Source organism: Amphibalanus amphitrite, unplaced genomic scaffold (assembly GCF_019059575.1).
Source record: "Amphibalanus amphitrite isolate SeventyFive unplaced genomic scaffold, NRLGWU_Aamphi_draft 000469F_arrow, whole genome shotgun sequence".
In the NCBI taxonomy this organism is placed as follows: Eukaryota; Metazoa; Arthropoda; class Thecostraca; order Balanomorpha; family Balanidae; genus Amphibalanus; species Amphibalanus amphitrite.
The window spans coordinates 440,384-458,115 of record NW_024881963.1 but is presented as its reverse complement, the minus strand read 5'-3'; the positions used below and the strand labels follow the sequence as shown (position 1 = coordinate 458,115).

The 17,732-nt window shown below is 44.6% G+C and overlaps 3 protein-coding genes across 10 annotated transcripts in view; 2 read left to right on the top strand and 1 right to left on the bottom strand.

Annotated features, from left to right (window-relative positions):
- The window catches only part of LOC122392116 (guanine nucleotide-binding protein G(q) subunit alpha-like), a 61,069-nt gene extending 50,504 nt beyond the window's left edge, over window positions 1–10,565 (bottom strand). For 2 of the 3 annotated variants that reach the window (XM_043386674.1, XM_043386673.1), the window contains exons 1-2: window positions 9,988–10,365; window positions 6,079–6,263 (exon numbers count right to left, since the gene is read on the bottom strand). In XM_043386674.1, the coding sequence (XP_043242609.1) occupies window positions 6,079–6,263; window positions 9,988–10,108 (306 nt within the window). In that variant the 5' untranslated portion in view covers window positions 10,109–10,365. Of the gene's footprint in view, window positions 1–6,078; window positions 6,264–9,987 lie in introns of all 3 variants that reach the window. The other variant, XM_043386672.1, reaches the window with a different exon arrangement.
- A 61-nt stretch (window positions 10,566–10,626) lies between these two features.
- Window positions 10,627–16,025, top strand: LOC122392110 (meiotic nuclear division protein 1 homolog). 6 transcript variants are annotated; one of them, XM_043386650.1, is made up of 4 exons: window positions 10,627–10,857; window positions 13,496–13,607; window positions 13,978–14,037; window positions 14,908–16,025. In XM_043386650.1, exon 4 carries the CDS (start codon window positions 15,202–15,204, stop codon window positions 15,817–15,819), a length of 618 nt encoding a protein of 205 aa, XP_043242585.1. In that variant the 5' UTR covers window positions 10,627–10,857; window positions 13,496–13,607; window positions 13,978–14,037; window positions 14,908–15,201; the 3' UTR covers window positions 15,820–16,025. The 6 variants fall into 6 exon arrangements, with proteins under 6 accessions (XP_043242585.1, XP_043242588.1, XP_043242584.1 ...); XM_043386653.1 differs by having other exon boundaries at window positions 10,627–11,033; XM_043386649.1 differs by lacking the exon at window positions 10,627–10,857 and adding an exon at window positions 11,009–11,046.
- A 129-nt stretch (window positions 16,026–16,154) lies between these two features.
- On the top strand, window positions 16,155–17,677 carry LOC122392100 (SUZ domain-containing protein 1-like). Its single transcript, XM_043386616.1, has 4 exons — window positions 16,155–16,199; window positions 16,575–16,814; window positions 17,098–17,176; window positions 17,580–17,677. The coding sequence occupies exons 1-4, from the start codon at window positions 16,155–16,157 to the stop codon at window positions 17,675–17,677; spliced, it is 462 nt and encodes a 153-aa protein (XP_043242551.1).
- The last annotated feature ends 55 nt before the right edge of the window (window positions 17,678–17,732 follow it).

The window sequence follows — 17,732 nt, the reverse complement described above, 5'->3', positions numbered from 1 at the left end:
CCTGTTAGCTAGATAAGTTAATTGGCCGTGTTGTCCCAGAAACTTGTTTTTTTTTGTGGAAACAGTATCAAGTTGCGAAATTCGAGTTTTAAAAAATTATTATTTTTTCTGGGGTAAGCCCGGCATAGGGGTAACGCCGGCCACCTCTCCAGCGCTTTACAACGAGTTGATGAAACCATTATGTGTCTTCCAAATATTTGCAGAAAGTGAAATATTAAGGTACTGTTTAGCTCTGGACATCTTAGAGTTTATGTCACTACTGGTATTTTAGCTAGCGTATATCACATATACAGCACAGGTCGATGAAAATCGTGATGCAAAATTGACAAAAAATGTGTATTTCAAAATTTCTTAAAATTTATTTTTTCATTTACCTAAATGCATCATATTGCATATCATTCGACTCGGCTGATGAAGAAAAACAAAACGACACCATTTTTGAAGCTCTAGCTTCATTGTCTGTCGCGTTATCTGCAAAAACGTAGTTTGACCCTAGTTGACCTCAAGTGTCATGACTGTTCTTGTAGCATACAAACATAAACTTAGTCACTTATTGATATAAACTGATGGAGGGTAACTAAAAACCGTTAAAATGGAGCGGATATCTCCCATATTTTACAGTAAAAACCAGGCAAGCAATCGCCCTTAATCCATACTTGACAGGTATAGGCACTGGAATAGAGCGACAGGCCGAAGAGGCTTTGTCTATGATGACATGTTTATTTTCGAAATCTATCTTTGGGCTAGGTGTAAACCAAACCTACTCAGTACATATCATCTCATGGAAAACAGTGGTTTAGTGGCATAGCTCTCGGTTGGGGGTAAGCTCGCCCACTGCTATGCTTATTTTATTTTAGAACAGCGATGTTTGGAAAAAATGTCATACTTAATTAAGCCAACCCGCTTCGTCACTCCTCACTACAAACACTTAAACGATCCTTTCATAACATTCGTATAAATATTAGGGTTGCATGTTATAACATTAACAGTGCAACATGTCTCAGTTTTTAGCTAAAAAGCCTTAAAATATCATTTTTGCTCTATAACTTTAACAATATACAATTTTTGTTAGCGGTAACTTTTACGTTGGCGTTACCTCAGCTGCCACGCTGAAAGGACAGACACTTAAGCATTTTATTATGAATAATTTAGCCGCAAACGGGGTGGCCGGGCTTTCCCCGCGCCCGGGGTTCCCCGGGCTTCCCCTACATTTAGTAGCTAAATATGCACACCACCATTCACCAATCACCATAGGCGTGGAAGTCAACGGGACGTTCTACGGATTCCACCCATCCAAACAGACTGCCCGGCTTGGCCAGTCACGTGAGAAATACTAATACGGAATTTCCGGAGAACATCGTTCAGCGCGACGGGCTTTCTCCACCCCGAGTGCAGAAAGCGGTTACAAGTTGCACAACCTGGTAGGTCACATGGAATGGTGCAACCAAGCGCAGAAAATATGACAGCCGAGGCGCAGTCCAGCACAGTGCTAAAGAATCTCTTGCTTATTATTTTTGCGACGTCTGGAATATCACTGACTGACACTGTAAGTCGATATCAGCGGCGTTTCCAGAGGCGATCAGAGCCTCAGCCATCTAACCACTTGTAAATTTATGCTGACCTCAAGGTTTTATCCAGATAAGGCGAAATTTTTCGGTAATAAAACAATCTCTATTGTCAACAGCCAATGAAACACCGATACAAAGTGATAACAAGCCCGCTGAATACATTCCACAGCCTGCCACCAACATACGCCGGCTGAAGAAAACAGTTGTTCATGTAGATATACCTACGAGTATATCTTGCTTCTATAGGCCAGTTGGGGAGAATTCCCACTAAGGGCAAGTTTTCGCGACAGAGATATATAACAACCATCTAATAATGAAACAATTCAGCTTATTGTTGCCGACAGGGTAAATTTCATTTCCAATTCTCCCTTCCGACTCGGCAGACCCCTCTACGGGTGTCGCGAAGGGACAAAGTCCGGGTCGCGAAGGGATACATGCCGGGCGGTGCGGTTTCCAGGCAGCGCGGCGGCCGGCCCCGAGAGTCGGCGCCTGTTGAGCCGGTGGTGCAGTGCAGCGACCCGGCAGTGGGGCCCTAGCAGCTCAGCACATCAGCGGCCGGCCATCGGCCGCGACCTCCGACCCGCCGCCGCGGCACACCGTGTGCCCGTGCACTGAGCATTCGCTCGCCTCTGGCCGGCGCCGCGACACGCCAGACTCCGCGGCGGGCGACCGATTTAGTGCGGTGCGGACACGGACAGACCACAGATAGCCTGGGTGACAAAGCAGCTCTGCGCAACACTAGAGCATTACTTAGAAAGTATGATGTCAAAATAGGGACTGCGTTGCACATATGATCGATCATCGTTTGCGTGACAAATGCTCGGCTATTCCAATTATAACCAACCCCGATACGGAAACATGCACAGCTAATCGACAGAAATAAGTTTCAAAAACGGAGCAGCATTGGCTCATAGGAGAGAAGAGTTTTATGAATCTCACATCAGAGTTACCACCAACGCAAAATAAAGAAATCAAGTCCATTGCATCCCGTTTATTCATGAATATGCGCCTTACTTATCCAACTCTTGACTACATCGGATCAATATGCAGTGAAAACTGACAAGACAACCTTAACCCGCGCCGGGCCGGGAGAGGGGGTGTTTTAACACCCCCCCCCCCCCTGCGGTTTTTCGCAGATATCTCAAAAACGGCGACGCGGAGCGCCGCCGTTTTTGGCACACCTGTCCGTGCATCTTTTCCACACATGTTGTGAAAATTTCAGACCCAGGTCGCCTTAGGTCAGGTCACCAGGTCACGCCAAGTGACCTCACCTCAGAAAAAATAAGAATGCTCGTCATAGCTACACCAATTGATCGATTGCCTTGAAACTTTCAGCGATTGATTAGAGCATCATTATCTATAAAATGTATATCTCGGAATTTTGATATCGGTGACCTAAGGTCAGGTCAATTTTGCGGCCTCTCCATTATAAGTCAATGGGAGAAAATTGAAAAGCGTCTGTTTTGCACGAACGCTATTCTAGACACTCTCAAACATCGAGATGTAGGTAAATTGACACACTGAACCGGAAAATGGCATCTGTGACCCCTCGTTATGTCCCCGAGGTCATCTCAGGTCACGAACAGAATCTAACATTTTTCGCTAATAACTTCTGATAGAGGCGTGCTAGAGCGCTGAATACGCCTTAGATGTGTTCGTCTCGACGTTGCAGATCGACTGATATGCAACATGACCTTTTACGGTCAGGTCATGACCTTGACCTGAGGTCAAATTTTCAAGTTGACCTTTCAAGGTCAAATTATAGTTCATTCGACGCGTCTCAACGAGAGGATCACGATGCTGGCAAAAGTAATGTCATGGCTCTTTTGAGTCAAATGTTATTGCCGAAAAAACGTTTTTCGTAAAAACGGCTATTTTTGGAGTTTTTGCCCTCTGGAGGCTAAACCGTTGACCTGAGGTCAAATCTGAGACCATTAGTCAGAAAGGTCTGTAAAAGGGCTATCAAATGCGCTTTTCCGCGGCGCTGTAGCTCTATCGGTTCCCGAGATAGCCGTTGGCAGTTTCCAAAATGTTGAAATAGTCAACATTTTACCTTTGGTGACCTCTGGTGACCTGACCTTTGACCTGACCCAAAAAATGACTGAAGTGTTTTCGTCCTTATTTTGGACGTTCTTTCGATTGCCGCTTACCGCGTGTCGCTACGTGGCCCAGGAGCCGAGTTAGAAGGGGGGGGGGGGTGTTCAGACACCCCCCCCCCCCGGCCCCGGCCCGGCGCGGAATCTCAGAGCACCGGCCCGGCGCGGGTTAAAAAACATGGGTGGAGCTTTTCCGGGGAAGTTGGTGGGGCAAAAAGTTGTCAAACTTACAATGTCCGATTGTTAAGTTAGATAAAATACAAGACTGAATCAATTATATTCGTTACAGAGATAATATTTTGCATTACATAGACATTGCAAAGCTCCTCAATGAGGAAAAAATTGGTTTGCTAAGCAACAAAGTCCTACAAATCAGCTTGAGTTGGTCGGGCAAAATGACAAGTTGGTGGGGCAGCCGTCCAACCAGCTGAATAGGATGTTCCGCCCCTGATAAGAAACTACTGACCGAATACATCTCTAGCTCGCTTCAACATGTTCATGACTCATGAGTTTACGCAAAAGTAACAGCATTATCTTTTATTGCTTTTCCACATAGGTAACATTGAAATGTGGCATCAAAAAAGGATAATCATACATGTTGAAAAGAAGCGAAATCACCGCAGTCGCGTTTGCTTGCCCTTCATAACTGAGCAAGATGCTGAGCTGGAAAGTTCAGCCTCAACACAAGGAAGCGGGGCAAACAACTAAGGTAAGCTCAGGCATTTCCATCCGGGGAATAAAACCCCTCAAGGAAATGCATCAATTCATACCGTACACTTTACTAGCAGGCAGTCAAAACGACTTACGGAAGATAGAAGTCATTGCCTTAGCAAAGGAAATTCAGGTCGATTGGACACTCGAGCTATGTGCTTTCTTATCTAATGTCACTGAGGACAATATTTGACGTGGGGATAGTTCATCCAACTGCAAGATACGAGATACGAGACCAAGATACCAAGATACGAGACAAGAGGGCACAGTCGTCGAATATACAAGGAAAAGGCTGTAACCAGAGAAAGACGCGACTTTGTGACGCTGAGGGCTTTAAATGACTGGAATGCTCTTCCAGAAAGAGTGGTTACTGCCCCAACCCTTAGCGAATTTAAGAAAGAAATCGACCAGCTTTGGGCAGCATCTCAGTTCAAGCAATGAATTAGCTTGCCTGATGTATCGTCAAAATCAGCCACAAAGTTGAAAACATCCAAACGAAGGAATATCGTGGAGAGAAAGTAAAAGTGAAAGCGAGGAAGTCGCAGGCCCTTTGCAAGGAGCCTCTTTCCATGGACAGCTTCAACTTCAACTTCAACTTCAACTGCATTACAGTACAGTTGATTCAATGATACAGTGATTCAATGGTTCAATGATTCAATGGTTAGGTTAGTAATCGTTAACGAAAGTTGAATTGAATCAAGCACAAACGCTTCATTAAAAAATGGCATTCTAACTGATGACATGTCTTAGTTTTCAGGACGCCTTTTGGGGGCGATAAACGGACGAACGCAATATTTATGCGCAAGTGCGACGCGAGACCCCACATTGACGTGCATGGATCGTGCTTCAACTGACCCCTAGCGTCGTACTGGCTTTGAGCGCACTCCGCCCATCCGTTTCCGATATAAAGAAGCGGCCGTCGCACCTGCACAAGTCAGAAACCCCGACTGACTTGTGCGGCCCATCCCTTCAGCTGGTCCCAAACGGTGTGCTGAATTTGAGCGCAATCGGTCCAGCCGTGCTTGAGATGTAAGAGGGCAGATGTACACCCTGCCCTGCACGCGCGCACGTGTAGAGAGAACAATTAAGTAAAGTGAGGCTTGTGCAGACCATTTTTCTCACTTTTCTGACAATTCCCTAGCATCGTACCAAATTTCAATCCATCATCTTTCTAAATTTCATATCACTGATCAGCGCGACACTCGGTTTATCTAAATTACCCAGAATATGCAAGATCTTGGACATTTTTTCAACGATGTTAGAGATATAGCGCTGATGCATTTCGCATCTTTCGACAGTCGACACCCTCATTGATGGAATTGAAGGATTGATTGTTTTAGCCATAAATGTAGTCAATTGTGCCGGCTTTCGATTTGGTGTTGATGCTACCAAGACAGTAGCTATCCAGCATTCAGACTTTGACATGCGGAAAAAGCCACTGCATCATTCATCATCTCTAGCATACCTCCAGGTGTGCCAGCAATACCTGGGCAAGGCGTCTCCCACACCTAGACAATTATTTGCTGCCTGATGTTTATAATCTGTGTGTTCGTGGGTCATTGGACAGCGAAGTGAGTAGACGTTGGATGAAATCGAGAGTCGCATAACGTAGTCAATAAATGCAGCCAATGATACAATAAAACACACACCACACGACTGCACTTAGACAGTGGTTGAGCACTGTGCAGCTGCTGTGTCCTCACCTTGTTTTCCGGTTGTTTGTACTCAATTTTTAGCTTCTCCATGGCGTTTATCATGCTCTGCATGGCCATGAAGATGTTCTGATAGACGAGCTTGGTGAAGCCGCGCCGATCCTCGTCCGTATATCCGACGCCATGGATGATGCGCATCTGTTTGATAAACGTCGACTTCCCTGACTCTCCCGTTCCTGGCGACAGACATCGAGCACGTCATGGTTAAATGGGAGCTTTCGCACACCAAACACACGCTGGATGGGACAGATTTATAGAATGCTTCAAAGAAATACAGCCCATGCTTGGCGAATAAAAACAGAGGAAAAAAGATGGTCAGACAAAGTAAACACCACAGTGTATATAAGTAAACACAACAGGTCAGTGCAACACATGACTGAAGTCATCATTGAGTCAATGGTGATAGAGAAAAACAGTACATAATTGTCATCAACAGACTACTTACACAAATGCTTAGCACAATAGACCAATAACAAACAAGACATGACACGCCTACACTTCTAAACACACTTAGAGGCCAGTTCATACTTTGGTTAGTAATGCCATAGACCCAGTGAATGTGCAGGCAGCACTTCCTGGTTTATGTTAGGGTAAATGTTTAAGGCTACAAGGGTTCTAGAGAGCAATGTCACATATGTATGTTCCTCAAGGATTTAACTTCTTATACCGAAAGTGAGATAATTGCTGCAAGGCCCATTCCAAAACAAAGAGAGTAGGACCATGTGCCAAATATGAGTACCTAGAATGAAGCATTGCGTCCAATGACCATAAAAGAGAGGTGCTTAGTATCTAATATGAAACAAGAGAGTGGTGCCAGCTGTAGAGACAAACTTCTGTTGCTGGGTACTGGCAAACGGGAAGGTGGCCTTTTTGGTAACATCAAAGGGAGGATTAGTTGGCTTCAGTAGAAACAAGATAGCTTGCTAGTGTTTAAAGAGAAGAATAATGTAATCAGAAGACAGCACAGGTACAACATAACATCTGCTAGTGTCATAGTGGCAGGTTTAAGTGGTACAGACACATAATAGTATTTCAACAGTGTCTTCAGGTGCAGATCCATTCAAAACTCTACTGTAGTGTGTGGTGACAGCTGAGAACATGCTAAGTTAGCATGGCAAACCATTTCACATGAGAACAAGGCATGTATGACAGGGAGTCCTAGCTAGCAATGCAGGCATGTGATGACAATCCTAGGATTCTCTTTGTACTTTGACTGTTTAAAAGGACCTACCCTTACAATAGCATGTATGCTATTGTCTTATGATACTTATGTATGTATACTTATGTATACATAAGTGACATTTACAAAGAATGGTCAGTGCCTATTTTCATAACATGAGTGACAGGTAAATGCTTCACAAAAAGCTACTAGCAGCCTTAATGGTCTGTTGAGCAACAGTTTTAGCACATATTTGAGTGTGTGAGCAGTGAGCACAATACGAATACGTCAAGTCAAGTCAAATTAAGTCAGCTCAGTGTAGTGGCCAGTGGCCAGAGAGGAAGGTATTATCAACACTCATCAATGAATGGCTTTTGCCAGTGGTATTGGGCAGATTCCTCATTATCAATGTGAGCCAGTCAGTGACTAAGTGACATGAACACCAATTCAGCTTAGTACAGGCAAGCAGAAAGATAAGGTGCAGCTAGAAAAAAAATCCAGGACCATGAATGGGACATGATGATATTGGCACTGCTAGGCATTGTCACTGGTGGTGGCAATATTCCAGCAGCTGCAAAAAGATCAGCAATTATAGTAGAGAAAATGAATGGAATCAATGTAATTTATTTAGAAAAAGAGACAGAATATGCCAATGGAATAAGGAGATGTGCCAATTAGGGTACCTAGAAAATGTTACAACCAAGTAACTGGACATGAGGATACCAAGCAAATGGAATGCCTGAATATTCAACAGGAATCAGCTGGTGGCATAGTAAATGGCACTGAGTAGTTTTCTTGCTGAAAATAAGCATGGTGAAGACTTTAAGCATCTGTTCAGCACAGGGTTTCACATTGTTCAGCACTTACAGAGTTTTTTCTTTCTTTAAACAGCACAATTAGAGGACAGCCATTTATTGGTAACAAGGGAAGATGATATGAGACAAGAAAATTATGATCATGTTTTGGTTGGCACAGGACCATGCTTAAGTGAACACTACATGTCATGGTTGGATACATTTTCAGGATCAGAATTTATTTTATCATTAGGAGTCAGTGTTTCAGTTCCCGCTCCTAACCACTTTCTGCCTTCCTTAAATGACACTGGGAACCAAGCCAGGTGAGTTAACCAGGTGAGTATGTAGCCAATGGCTTGCAAGATCAAGTGTGCTTCAGTGTTAATATATGTGATGATTACTGTGGCAAAGGGCACCTCAAAAGGTAGTGACAGAAATACTAAAGAACAAATTATACTCACGAACAGGAAAATGTTGGCTAGATGTTTGTAGAACAAATGCCAGAAACAGATAACAGCTTAAACATAGATCCAGAAGTGTGATAAACACTTGAACACACATTGGTGACTGAACAATCACAAAGCATGATGTTTGGGTAGCAACTGGAAAAAATAGCTGATCAATTCTGACTCTGACAAGGAGTGATAGCAGCCACAGCAGCCAGACCAGGGTCAAGCAGTTACAACAAACTCAGAAAATATAAGTGACAAGGACAGAATCATGGCAGGCACAACATCTTGGTTTAGTACATTCAACATAATGGTTTGTGATTTCGTGAGTAACCACTAACCACTAACAATATCACAGTAAAGCAAGGTAAAATATGGCCATGGGTCACAAAAACATTACACACACTGAAATTTGGATAGTCAGATGATTCAATTAGGAAAAGGTAGATAGTTCTCCAAGAAGGATAAAGTAGTAGGTATCTATCTGGTATATCAATGGTGAATGATCTGTAAGTGCACTAATCAAGAATAACCAACAACCACTAGGAGTAAGTGGGAGCCTATCCCCATCCTATCATGGTCCAGGTAAGGGTACACAGGACCAGAGGGCTGTTCACGGGCCCTGTGTGCGGTCGGACCGCACACAGCCTCGAAGCTCCGCCCACTTCGTCCCTACGTCAGCCTTCCGTCACCGCACACAGCGATCACTGTGGCCGGTCGGGACTGGCCACAGCGGACCGTCCACAAGGGCCCATGAGAATGATTGATCGTATTGTCAATGTATATGGAGTGATTATGGACCGGACTGATGAAATTCAATAAACATAAGGAGAAAGACATTCTGGTAAACACCTTCAGCTTTTCTGCAGTGGCGCGGGAACCGGGGGGGCTAGGGGGGGCTGAGCCCCTCCAACTTTTCGGCTGAGGGGCTCGTAATGTTTTTGAGCCCCCCCCCCCCAGCTGGAGGAATCGAAATCGGAAATCTACCAACACAATTTCATAGATTCATACATAGGCGCGGGAACCGGGGGAGAGGGCAGTGGGGGAAGCTTGCCCTCACAACTCTGGGGCCGTGGGGGCGGTGCCTCACAACTTTTCATGAGGCCAGGAACCGTTGGGGCAGCTTGCCCTCCCCAAATTAGGGGTTGTCAGTCACAAAGGAAGAAAGCATGTGAGTGAAAATTCTACCTATTTTACTGACTCGGCAACTCATTTGGCAGCTTAAAACCTTTATTTCAGGTTGCCAAAACGGTAGTTTCTTCACTCAGCTGAGACGGAATACCTCACTTTTTTGCAAATATTCTCCTTTTTTTTCGTTGAAAAGGCCAAGGTCTGAAAAATAAGTGGCCTAAAACCGATGAGAAAACTAGATTTGGGGGTACCCTAGGTTGATCTCTATGATGGTTCAGCCCCCCCCCCCCCCAGTCTGGAAGAAGTTCCCGCGCCACTGCTTTTCTGTATACATTTCAATTTTGATTTGAATGAACGTAAACCTTACCCAACAACAGTAGTTTAAGCTCCCTTCTTGCATCTCTCTTGTCCCTCTTCAGCTGCTTCTCAATTTCCTGGTTTATTCTAATTTGCTGTATAGCTTCTTCCGACAAACAGCAAGTGAACATCGTAGGTAGGTATGGCTGAGCGCGGCTTCCCTTCGCCGACTTCTGGGAGTTCGCCTTGTTCCCCGCGCTCTTCTAACACATCATCACATGCAAAACAAAAATAAAAAGATTCGTGGCATGTCCACGAGTTGGTGCACCACCCTCTCTTATCTTCCACGGGTCACATATATAAAAATGGGATATATCACGAATCCAAATACCATCCTTCACGACACACCAATTCGCTTGGGTGTGGACTGGCCAATGGTGGATGCAGTCAGTCCGGGGTGGGTCTGGTAAGAAAGCCCGGGTTGGCAATTTTTTAAAGTCTGAGGATTAACATGACTGACCAAGCAGCTCAATGGATACACCTTTTTTTCTTCTAGTTAAAAATATGTACTTTAAAGTAATTTACCCTCAAAATATAGAAGCAAAGCCACTATAAACCTAATCTTTAGAGGGCAGCGCACAGCAAAGTGAACAGCCCATTTGCCGGGTGACATCTGGCGACACAAATATAAAGTACGATTTACCAAAGCATCTCATAGGGGATTCACGACCCATTCACTACGCTCTTATCCAAAATTCCTGTTTTATCAAATGCACGATGCAAACTTGATGTTGAGATTGTTAGAATAAAGAAAAGCAGAACAATATCTGACTCTCAAACACTGAAACTATTAATAAAAGATGAAACTCAAAGTCACTGCTTCTTAAAAGCCTACAATGCCCGTCGCCGTCGACTACCATTCACCTTTCAAGTATTTACAGTAAGATTACAAAACGCAATGCATTTTTATCTCAAACTCATGACTAACACTTGAAAAGCTAAGCTTGTTTTGTATGTGTCTGGCAATATATTAAATACTGCAGCTTTTTACTTCATGTGCTCTCACCGCCCGGGATTTCACGACAAGAACTGCGCATTGCTGCGTAAAGTGAACGAGTCCGTGGTTCGTGTTAGTGTTATATTTTAAATTTATTTCGTGTTTGTTAAATGATTAATGGATCCGAAAATACAGAACCATAAATTTCAAGCTTGATTCTACCCCGTAAAATGCTTGGGTAATGTGCCGAGCAACGTTATATTTCCGAAAGGGATTGATATTTCATCTTGCATTTTACTCATAAAAATTTTAAGAAAATTATTGATTTAACCTATTTTTGATAATTTGATTAGGTGGAGCCAGCTTTCAATTCATCTGTAAAATTATTACATTGCTATGTACCTACATTTGTTGTTTGTTTTGTATGTTATTGATAAAAGTAAAAATATAAAATTGCAGAGTTACGAGAAACAATTGATAATAACTGGATCACTGGATGTCAATTCATTGTTCCAAGTTTATTTCTAAAATGTCATGTTTTCCTTTTTGGTGGAAAATGCCTACCTATAATGTGAGTTTCAAGTATCCAGACACACATTTTAAGTATAACCAAGTAGGCACCAATCCACCCAGCAGATCAGTAGGCGGAACTATGGTCATGAGTACCCAAATATAGGAACGTTCCCATTTTTGGGAACCGAGTTCCCAAATATGGGAACGGGCGTTCCCATTTATGAGAACGGAAGGCAATTTTTCGGCCGTTCGCCCACTAAAACTCATTAGTGCATCACGTCTCAAAAAAGTGCATGCTAATTAAAGTATCTACTAAATCTCCATAAAGTTATCTTTAATCTGACCGTGGAACAAGGAAATTGACCGTGGAATGATATTTTTAATGATTTTTTAAAAATGACAGAATGGTGGAAATATGGGTTATATGACATTTAACATGCAATTTTAAGGAAAATGAAGCATTTTTTTAATTTGAGGTAAAGTATAATAATTTTTGCCTGGTTATGAACTTTCATACTATCGACACCAGATGCTGACAAATGAAAGCGAAGACGCGGATGGTCCCGAGGTAATATTGTTGACTTTTGGTGTCGGAGCGGACGACCGCGTGGAACGTGAGTGAATTTACCGAACTACTTTTGTAAACTCAGTTTAAGTGGTTGAAAATTATTCAGCTGCATTTTATCAACCCTGAAAGACATATTTTATTTGGATGCTAGCTGTTTAGCGTTGCTTTTAAGGAGCGTCATGAGCGTGGTTTTTGCCTTCGGTATTTTTAAGCACGACCGTTATTGGGGAATTTCTTTTATGCAGGTCGCCCTGTGTGGCTTATTTATAATTTTTATGCTGATTTTGATCATTTCTCGTGCCCATCCTACCAGGCTTTTTGCCACTTACACTCATTAAGAAAGGAAAAAAGTAGATTTATATTGGGGCTAGGTGTTTTGAGAGTGAAGCATTTCAGCGTTCCCATTTTTGGATACTTAGTTGTGCTCGTCAACCATCAGTGTTAAACAGACAGGTGTTTTACATGCCTCCACCCTCGGCGCGGACGGTGTATGTAGGCATGGAAGACCATGTTGAACATCGCCGAGCGTTGTGAATTACGTAATCCTGCAGAGGGGGGCGTGCCCGCTGCGGGATCGACGGGAATAAGAGCGCAGAAGACCCGGCGAAACATGCGGCGGTCTTGCCGGAAAGGTCATCTTATGATTGTTGCGTTAACAATAACCTGCGGCGTTGGATGTGATGCTTGTTAATGAAAAGAGCCCGTGAAAGGCGTCGGTGAAATCGTTCCCAGTTTTGGGTACGCCGTTCCTATAATAAGGAACGCTTGCAGCGCCAGTGTACGAGAGCGTTCCCAAATTTGGGCACGCGGCCCGGGCGGTGGAATGCTTTAGAAATAGAGGAACGATTTGAAGCTACGATGGGCCTTACAATATCAAACTCTTTCCCAACAATATTGAGACAAATATCAGGCGGTTTACGATCGTTTTATATTTTTTGGACGTCATTTAACGGTTCTTTTTCTTGTTTTAAACACTGCCTACATGGCGTTCCCATATTTGGGTTTATCGTTCCCAAACATGGGAACGAAAATGCGTTCCCAAAAATGGGCACGCTTGACCATAGTTCCGCCTACTGAGATTGTTTTCTGAGTTTTAGGATAATTTGCGCTAAGCAGTTATTTTTTTACAGTTGTAGCTTATCTTCAAAGCATGGGTGCTTTCATTTGGTGCTTGGTCACTCTGAACAACAGCATGTTGCTAGATTATGAAGGGCACTTTCCAAATGTGTATTTTACCGATGAGTATGATGACTTAGACTCATGCATGCAGGGATGCCTAAGTATCAAGCTTTGCATAACAGTGTTTCAGAGTTATATGGTCCCTTATGGGATTACTCCTTGAAAGTTAGTGTTCTGTATTTATGGTAATTAGAATACTGCTGTTAACACGACTTTTGTCAATGTGCAACTAGTGTTCTTTATTAACAGTTATTGCATCACTCAGCAAATGAAGCCTGATTTACCAGATATATTTCTCTCACATGCTGATTGTTTTTTCAGATTGATGGAAATACTAGGCATTGATCTGAGAGAATATTATTTCAATGTTTGCTGATTTTGAACACTGAATCCCAAGGCCCTTCAAGTGCTTTATCAGTGAACAAACTCAATGGTAAGATTATGTTTTGACAATGCACATATAAGTCCCCTTTTCCAGGATGTGCTGTGGTGTTTTTTGCAAGTATATTAATGCTGCTCAACATAGGTACCAATCCAGCACCACTTAATATGTTTAGCCCTTTATTCTATTGGTGAGGAGTAAACAAAAATGATCATAAAAAGATCATTACATATTATTTCAGTTATGAGACTTAGATAACTCCCAGTTAGAAATGCATTGCAGTGCAGTATCTTATAAATAATCTCATTATTGTTTAATTTGAAGCATTATCAATGAGGAGGGTCCAAACTTCCAGTAGTTAACACTGTTAAGTACTTAACCTGTTCGTCTAGCTGTTGACTGGAGTGTTGTTTTATTGCAGAGTGTAGAAGAGGCAGAGTCAGAGGTCGCAGACAGCTGGGAGGAAGCTGCTGATTCTGGGGTAAGATATGCCAAATGATACTATAAAAGGATTTTTATCCCTCCCTCTCCTACCTTGCTGATCAAGGTCTGATCCCTTCATCCAATCAGGCAATATTGAGTGCTGTCCATCTCCATCAGGAGTATTTAATCTCAGCACAAGAGTGACTGTCTCGAACCCGTCGTCTCGCCACCGCGAGGTCGATGCTCTGCCAATTGAGATACGGGACCGACGACAGATGACACAACAGACGCCAGTTTTTCTAACAGTAAAATCACCGGCTTCCGGTATTTTTGCTCCTAAAAGTCTCACAAGTTGAACCAAATAGGTGAAAAAATCGATTATGTGAAAACATATCGATTTGGCTGGCTGATATTATTTCCACGTCAGCGTTTTTTTTTTCGCGTGTTGGTGGAATTCGAATTTCGAGGGCGACGTAAGGCAAAAACCGCGACCGGTGTTTTTCTTTTGGTAAAGCTGGTAAAACCACCGTATACAACATAGTCAATTTAATGTAAAACTGGAGCGATTGGGAAAGTTCCGACCTTGAGTTGATCGTCATTACAATTACATAGTTGCTAGTGAGTTTGACTTGGGTGCTGAGCAAAGTTAATATTTTCACTGACCGCCTTATTGAATGAGTTACCTACACATGCCATTGAAATACACACTAGATGAATTTGCAAGAAATCGTGAAGGAAAATATTACGCTCTCTTTACCCCGGCTGCAACAGGCATTCTTCAACTTGAACTAATTCAGGCACCGATTCTGCCTTTTTTCCACATGATTAACTTGATTAGGGATGATGAAAAACTGAATTCAGTACCTAATGAGCAAGTTCAACAAGACGTAAGCCATTCTGAGTGTCTGTCTCTACCCCGTGTGTGCAGAGACGAGCGGCTGGCGGAGCACCTCGCAACAACTGAGCCCTCTGACACGGAAGAAGGACGCCAGGCGCCTGTCGCCGAGGCTTGCAGGAGAACGAACGATAAGACTCTCTTGGATAGGCGAGGCTTGCTGGGTGACCAGTGCACTGCTGATCCGCATGAAAGTGAGGGAATGTGAGTTGCCCTAACGCTTGGACGAATCTCTGAAATTTTTGGGAAATCGCTGCTCGTAAAGACACCTTAAGACTTTGCAGACCATACTGTCGACTGTTTGGTAGAAGTGGCCCGGTCCCGATAATGTCGAAGCGCAAGGGTGTCAGTGCCGAGGAGAAGCGGACCCGGATGCTGGACCTGCTGTACGAGCGGCAGGACTTCTTCCAGCTGAAGGAGCTGGAGCGGCTCGGCCCCAAGGAGAAGGGTGTCGTCTCTCAGTCGGTGAAGGAAGTGATCCAAAGCCTGGTCGACGACGGACTGGTGGATACCGATAAAATCGGTACCTCTGTCTACTTCTGGGCGTTTCCCAGCAAAGGCGCCGCCGCCCGCAAACGGAAGCTGGCGAACCTGGAGACACAGCTGGCGCAGACGCGGCAGAAGCGGCGCGCGCTGGAGACTCAGCTGGCGGAGGCCGGCGTGGGCCGTGAGGAGGGCGCCGAGCGCAGTGAGCTGCTGCAGCAGCTGGCGGACAGTCAGCGGCGCCGCGCCGAGCTGGACGCTGAGATCAGCAGGTACAAGGACTGCGACCCGGAGGCCCTGGCGGCGCTGAGGCGCGAATCGACCACGGCCACAGAGGCGGCCAACCGCTGGACGGATAACGTGTGCCAGATCAAAACCTGGTGCAAACGCAAGTTCGCCATGGAGGAGGCCGTGATCGACAAACAGTTTGGCATCCCAGAGAACTTCGATTACCTGGAGTGATGTTGGAGAGAAGCGTGATTCGGTCATGTGCCTGGTAAAATGTGCCTGTCTGTTCGAAAGTGTGAACGTAGCTGTCAGCTGTTTTCATTTCACTTCTTAGGGAAGAGAATATGTTTAGTTGTTTTCGTAAGTGAGACACTGTTATTAGCAATTCCAGACAGCTAATGTGCATCTTTTGCTTTTTGCAAATACATTCAGAGTTTTCACGTATTGTTTGCCAGCAACACACATACTTTCCCATGCAAATGATTGCACTGGCGAACCTCCAAACGTACCGACGTATAGACGGGTCAAGTTGGCTTACCTCACATTTTACAACTTGACGCATGATGAGAATGGCGCAATACACGAGCACAACATACTCGACAACATCATGCCTGGTGAGTTGGGAGTGTCGGAAGTCTCAGTTGCTTTTTCTGTTACGTCCAGAATCACTATTGCACCGCTTGAGTGCAGACGCGGTTTGCGCTTAACAGTGGGCAAACAAATCTATAAGAACCATTGCCTCACACAAAATTACTGCTCAAGAACATGTTATGACTTTCACTTTCGTGAATGTTTATCGATTTAATGCCTTCGAACTTCATCTTTAGTGGTCCGAAATCCTTTTTGCATCGCAGTTTAAAAATACTAGCGCTCACAATTCTTCTTAGATTTATGTTTGTCGGAATGGAATCCTTAAATGTGACGAAGTTTGTAAAAGGATAGGTACCTGTTGGCTAGCTGCCACTCACTCCATCGCTGTCGCTCCCCAGGAGTTGGACCGACAGCTCGAACAGCTACGTCTGAGCAGGGAGCAGGAGCGGGCGGCGGCGGCGGCGCGGCCCGGCCCCCAGGAGAGACTCATGGTTCGCGTTCAGGGGGACGAGGCCGGCCGCACTCAGTACGTGCCGGCCGGGCCGCAAATCACCATCCTGAAGCGGCCCGACCAGGCCAACCGGGAGCGGCGTAACGAGCAGGAGCGCAGCCGGCAGCCGGCAAAGACGCTGCAGCAGGTGAGGGAAGCGGGAGGGAGCAGAGAGCGGTCTCCGCATGTTGTTTAGATAACACCGTGAAAGGAGAATGGGGGAGGGGAGGATGTTGATTCGTCCGGGTTCTTCAAATAAGTGTTGGTTCGATTAACAATGAAACAAACTTCACATTTTTGGTGAGTTTACGACAGTCCCAAATAATACAGAGTTTTAGCGTAATACGCGTTGGTTGAAAAGTCTCAATAGATAGGAAACAGGACTTTCTCATTAGTTGGTGAGTCGTTCTAATGATGCCGTTGTGTTTCAGAGGGAAGCTGAGTACGCCGAGGCTCGACAGCGGATCTTAGGCAGCAGCGGGGTGATAGAGAAAATCAAGGATCGGAGAGGTAAGATCATTACTGAGTGACAGCTGTCCGAGGCGTCATTATTTGATGGTGCGTAAATCCCCATATTCCAGAGCTCAAGATCTTCACTTTCATAAGTGTCACATTTCATCGTCACTTCGATCGGCTGTTGTAGATGATAACACTCACAGCGTATGTGACTACTTAACTTGTTTAGAAATATAGTTTTCGATATAACGCAAACAACAACAACGTTTTTATACAAGTTATGAATAGGGTACGTCGGCTTCTGCATGGCTCTGTCATTCGCGCTTTGAGCTGTTGTGTTCATTCATGTCCGTCTGTGTGGTCCGGTCCGGCCGATGCTGTTCTCCGTCGCCGGGCCGAGTCTGGATTGACCTGTGCCGCTGACTGACCTGCCCTCTGTTTCCCCGGTCCAGGTCAGCTCCTGTTGAGCTGCTGAGGAATAAGCAGTCGGCGCAGGCCGTCAGCCGTCAGCCGCGCGGCCCCGACGGCACAGCCGGTTTCCAGCTGCGCAGATAACGCCGGAGACGGCACCTCTAGACACCACAGAGCTATTTTTATAGTGATACCACTG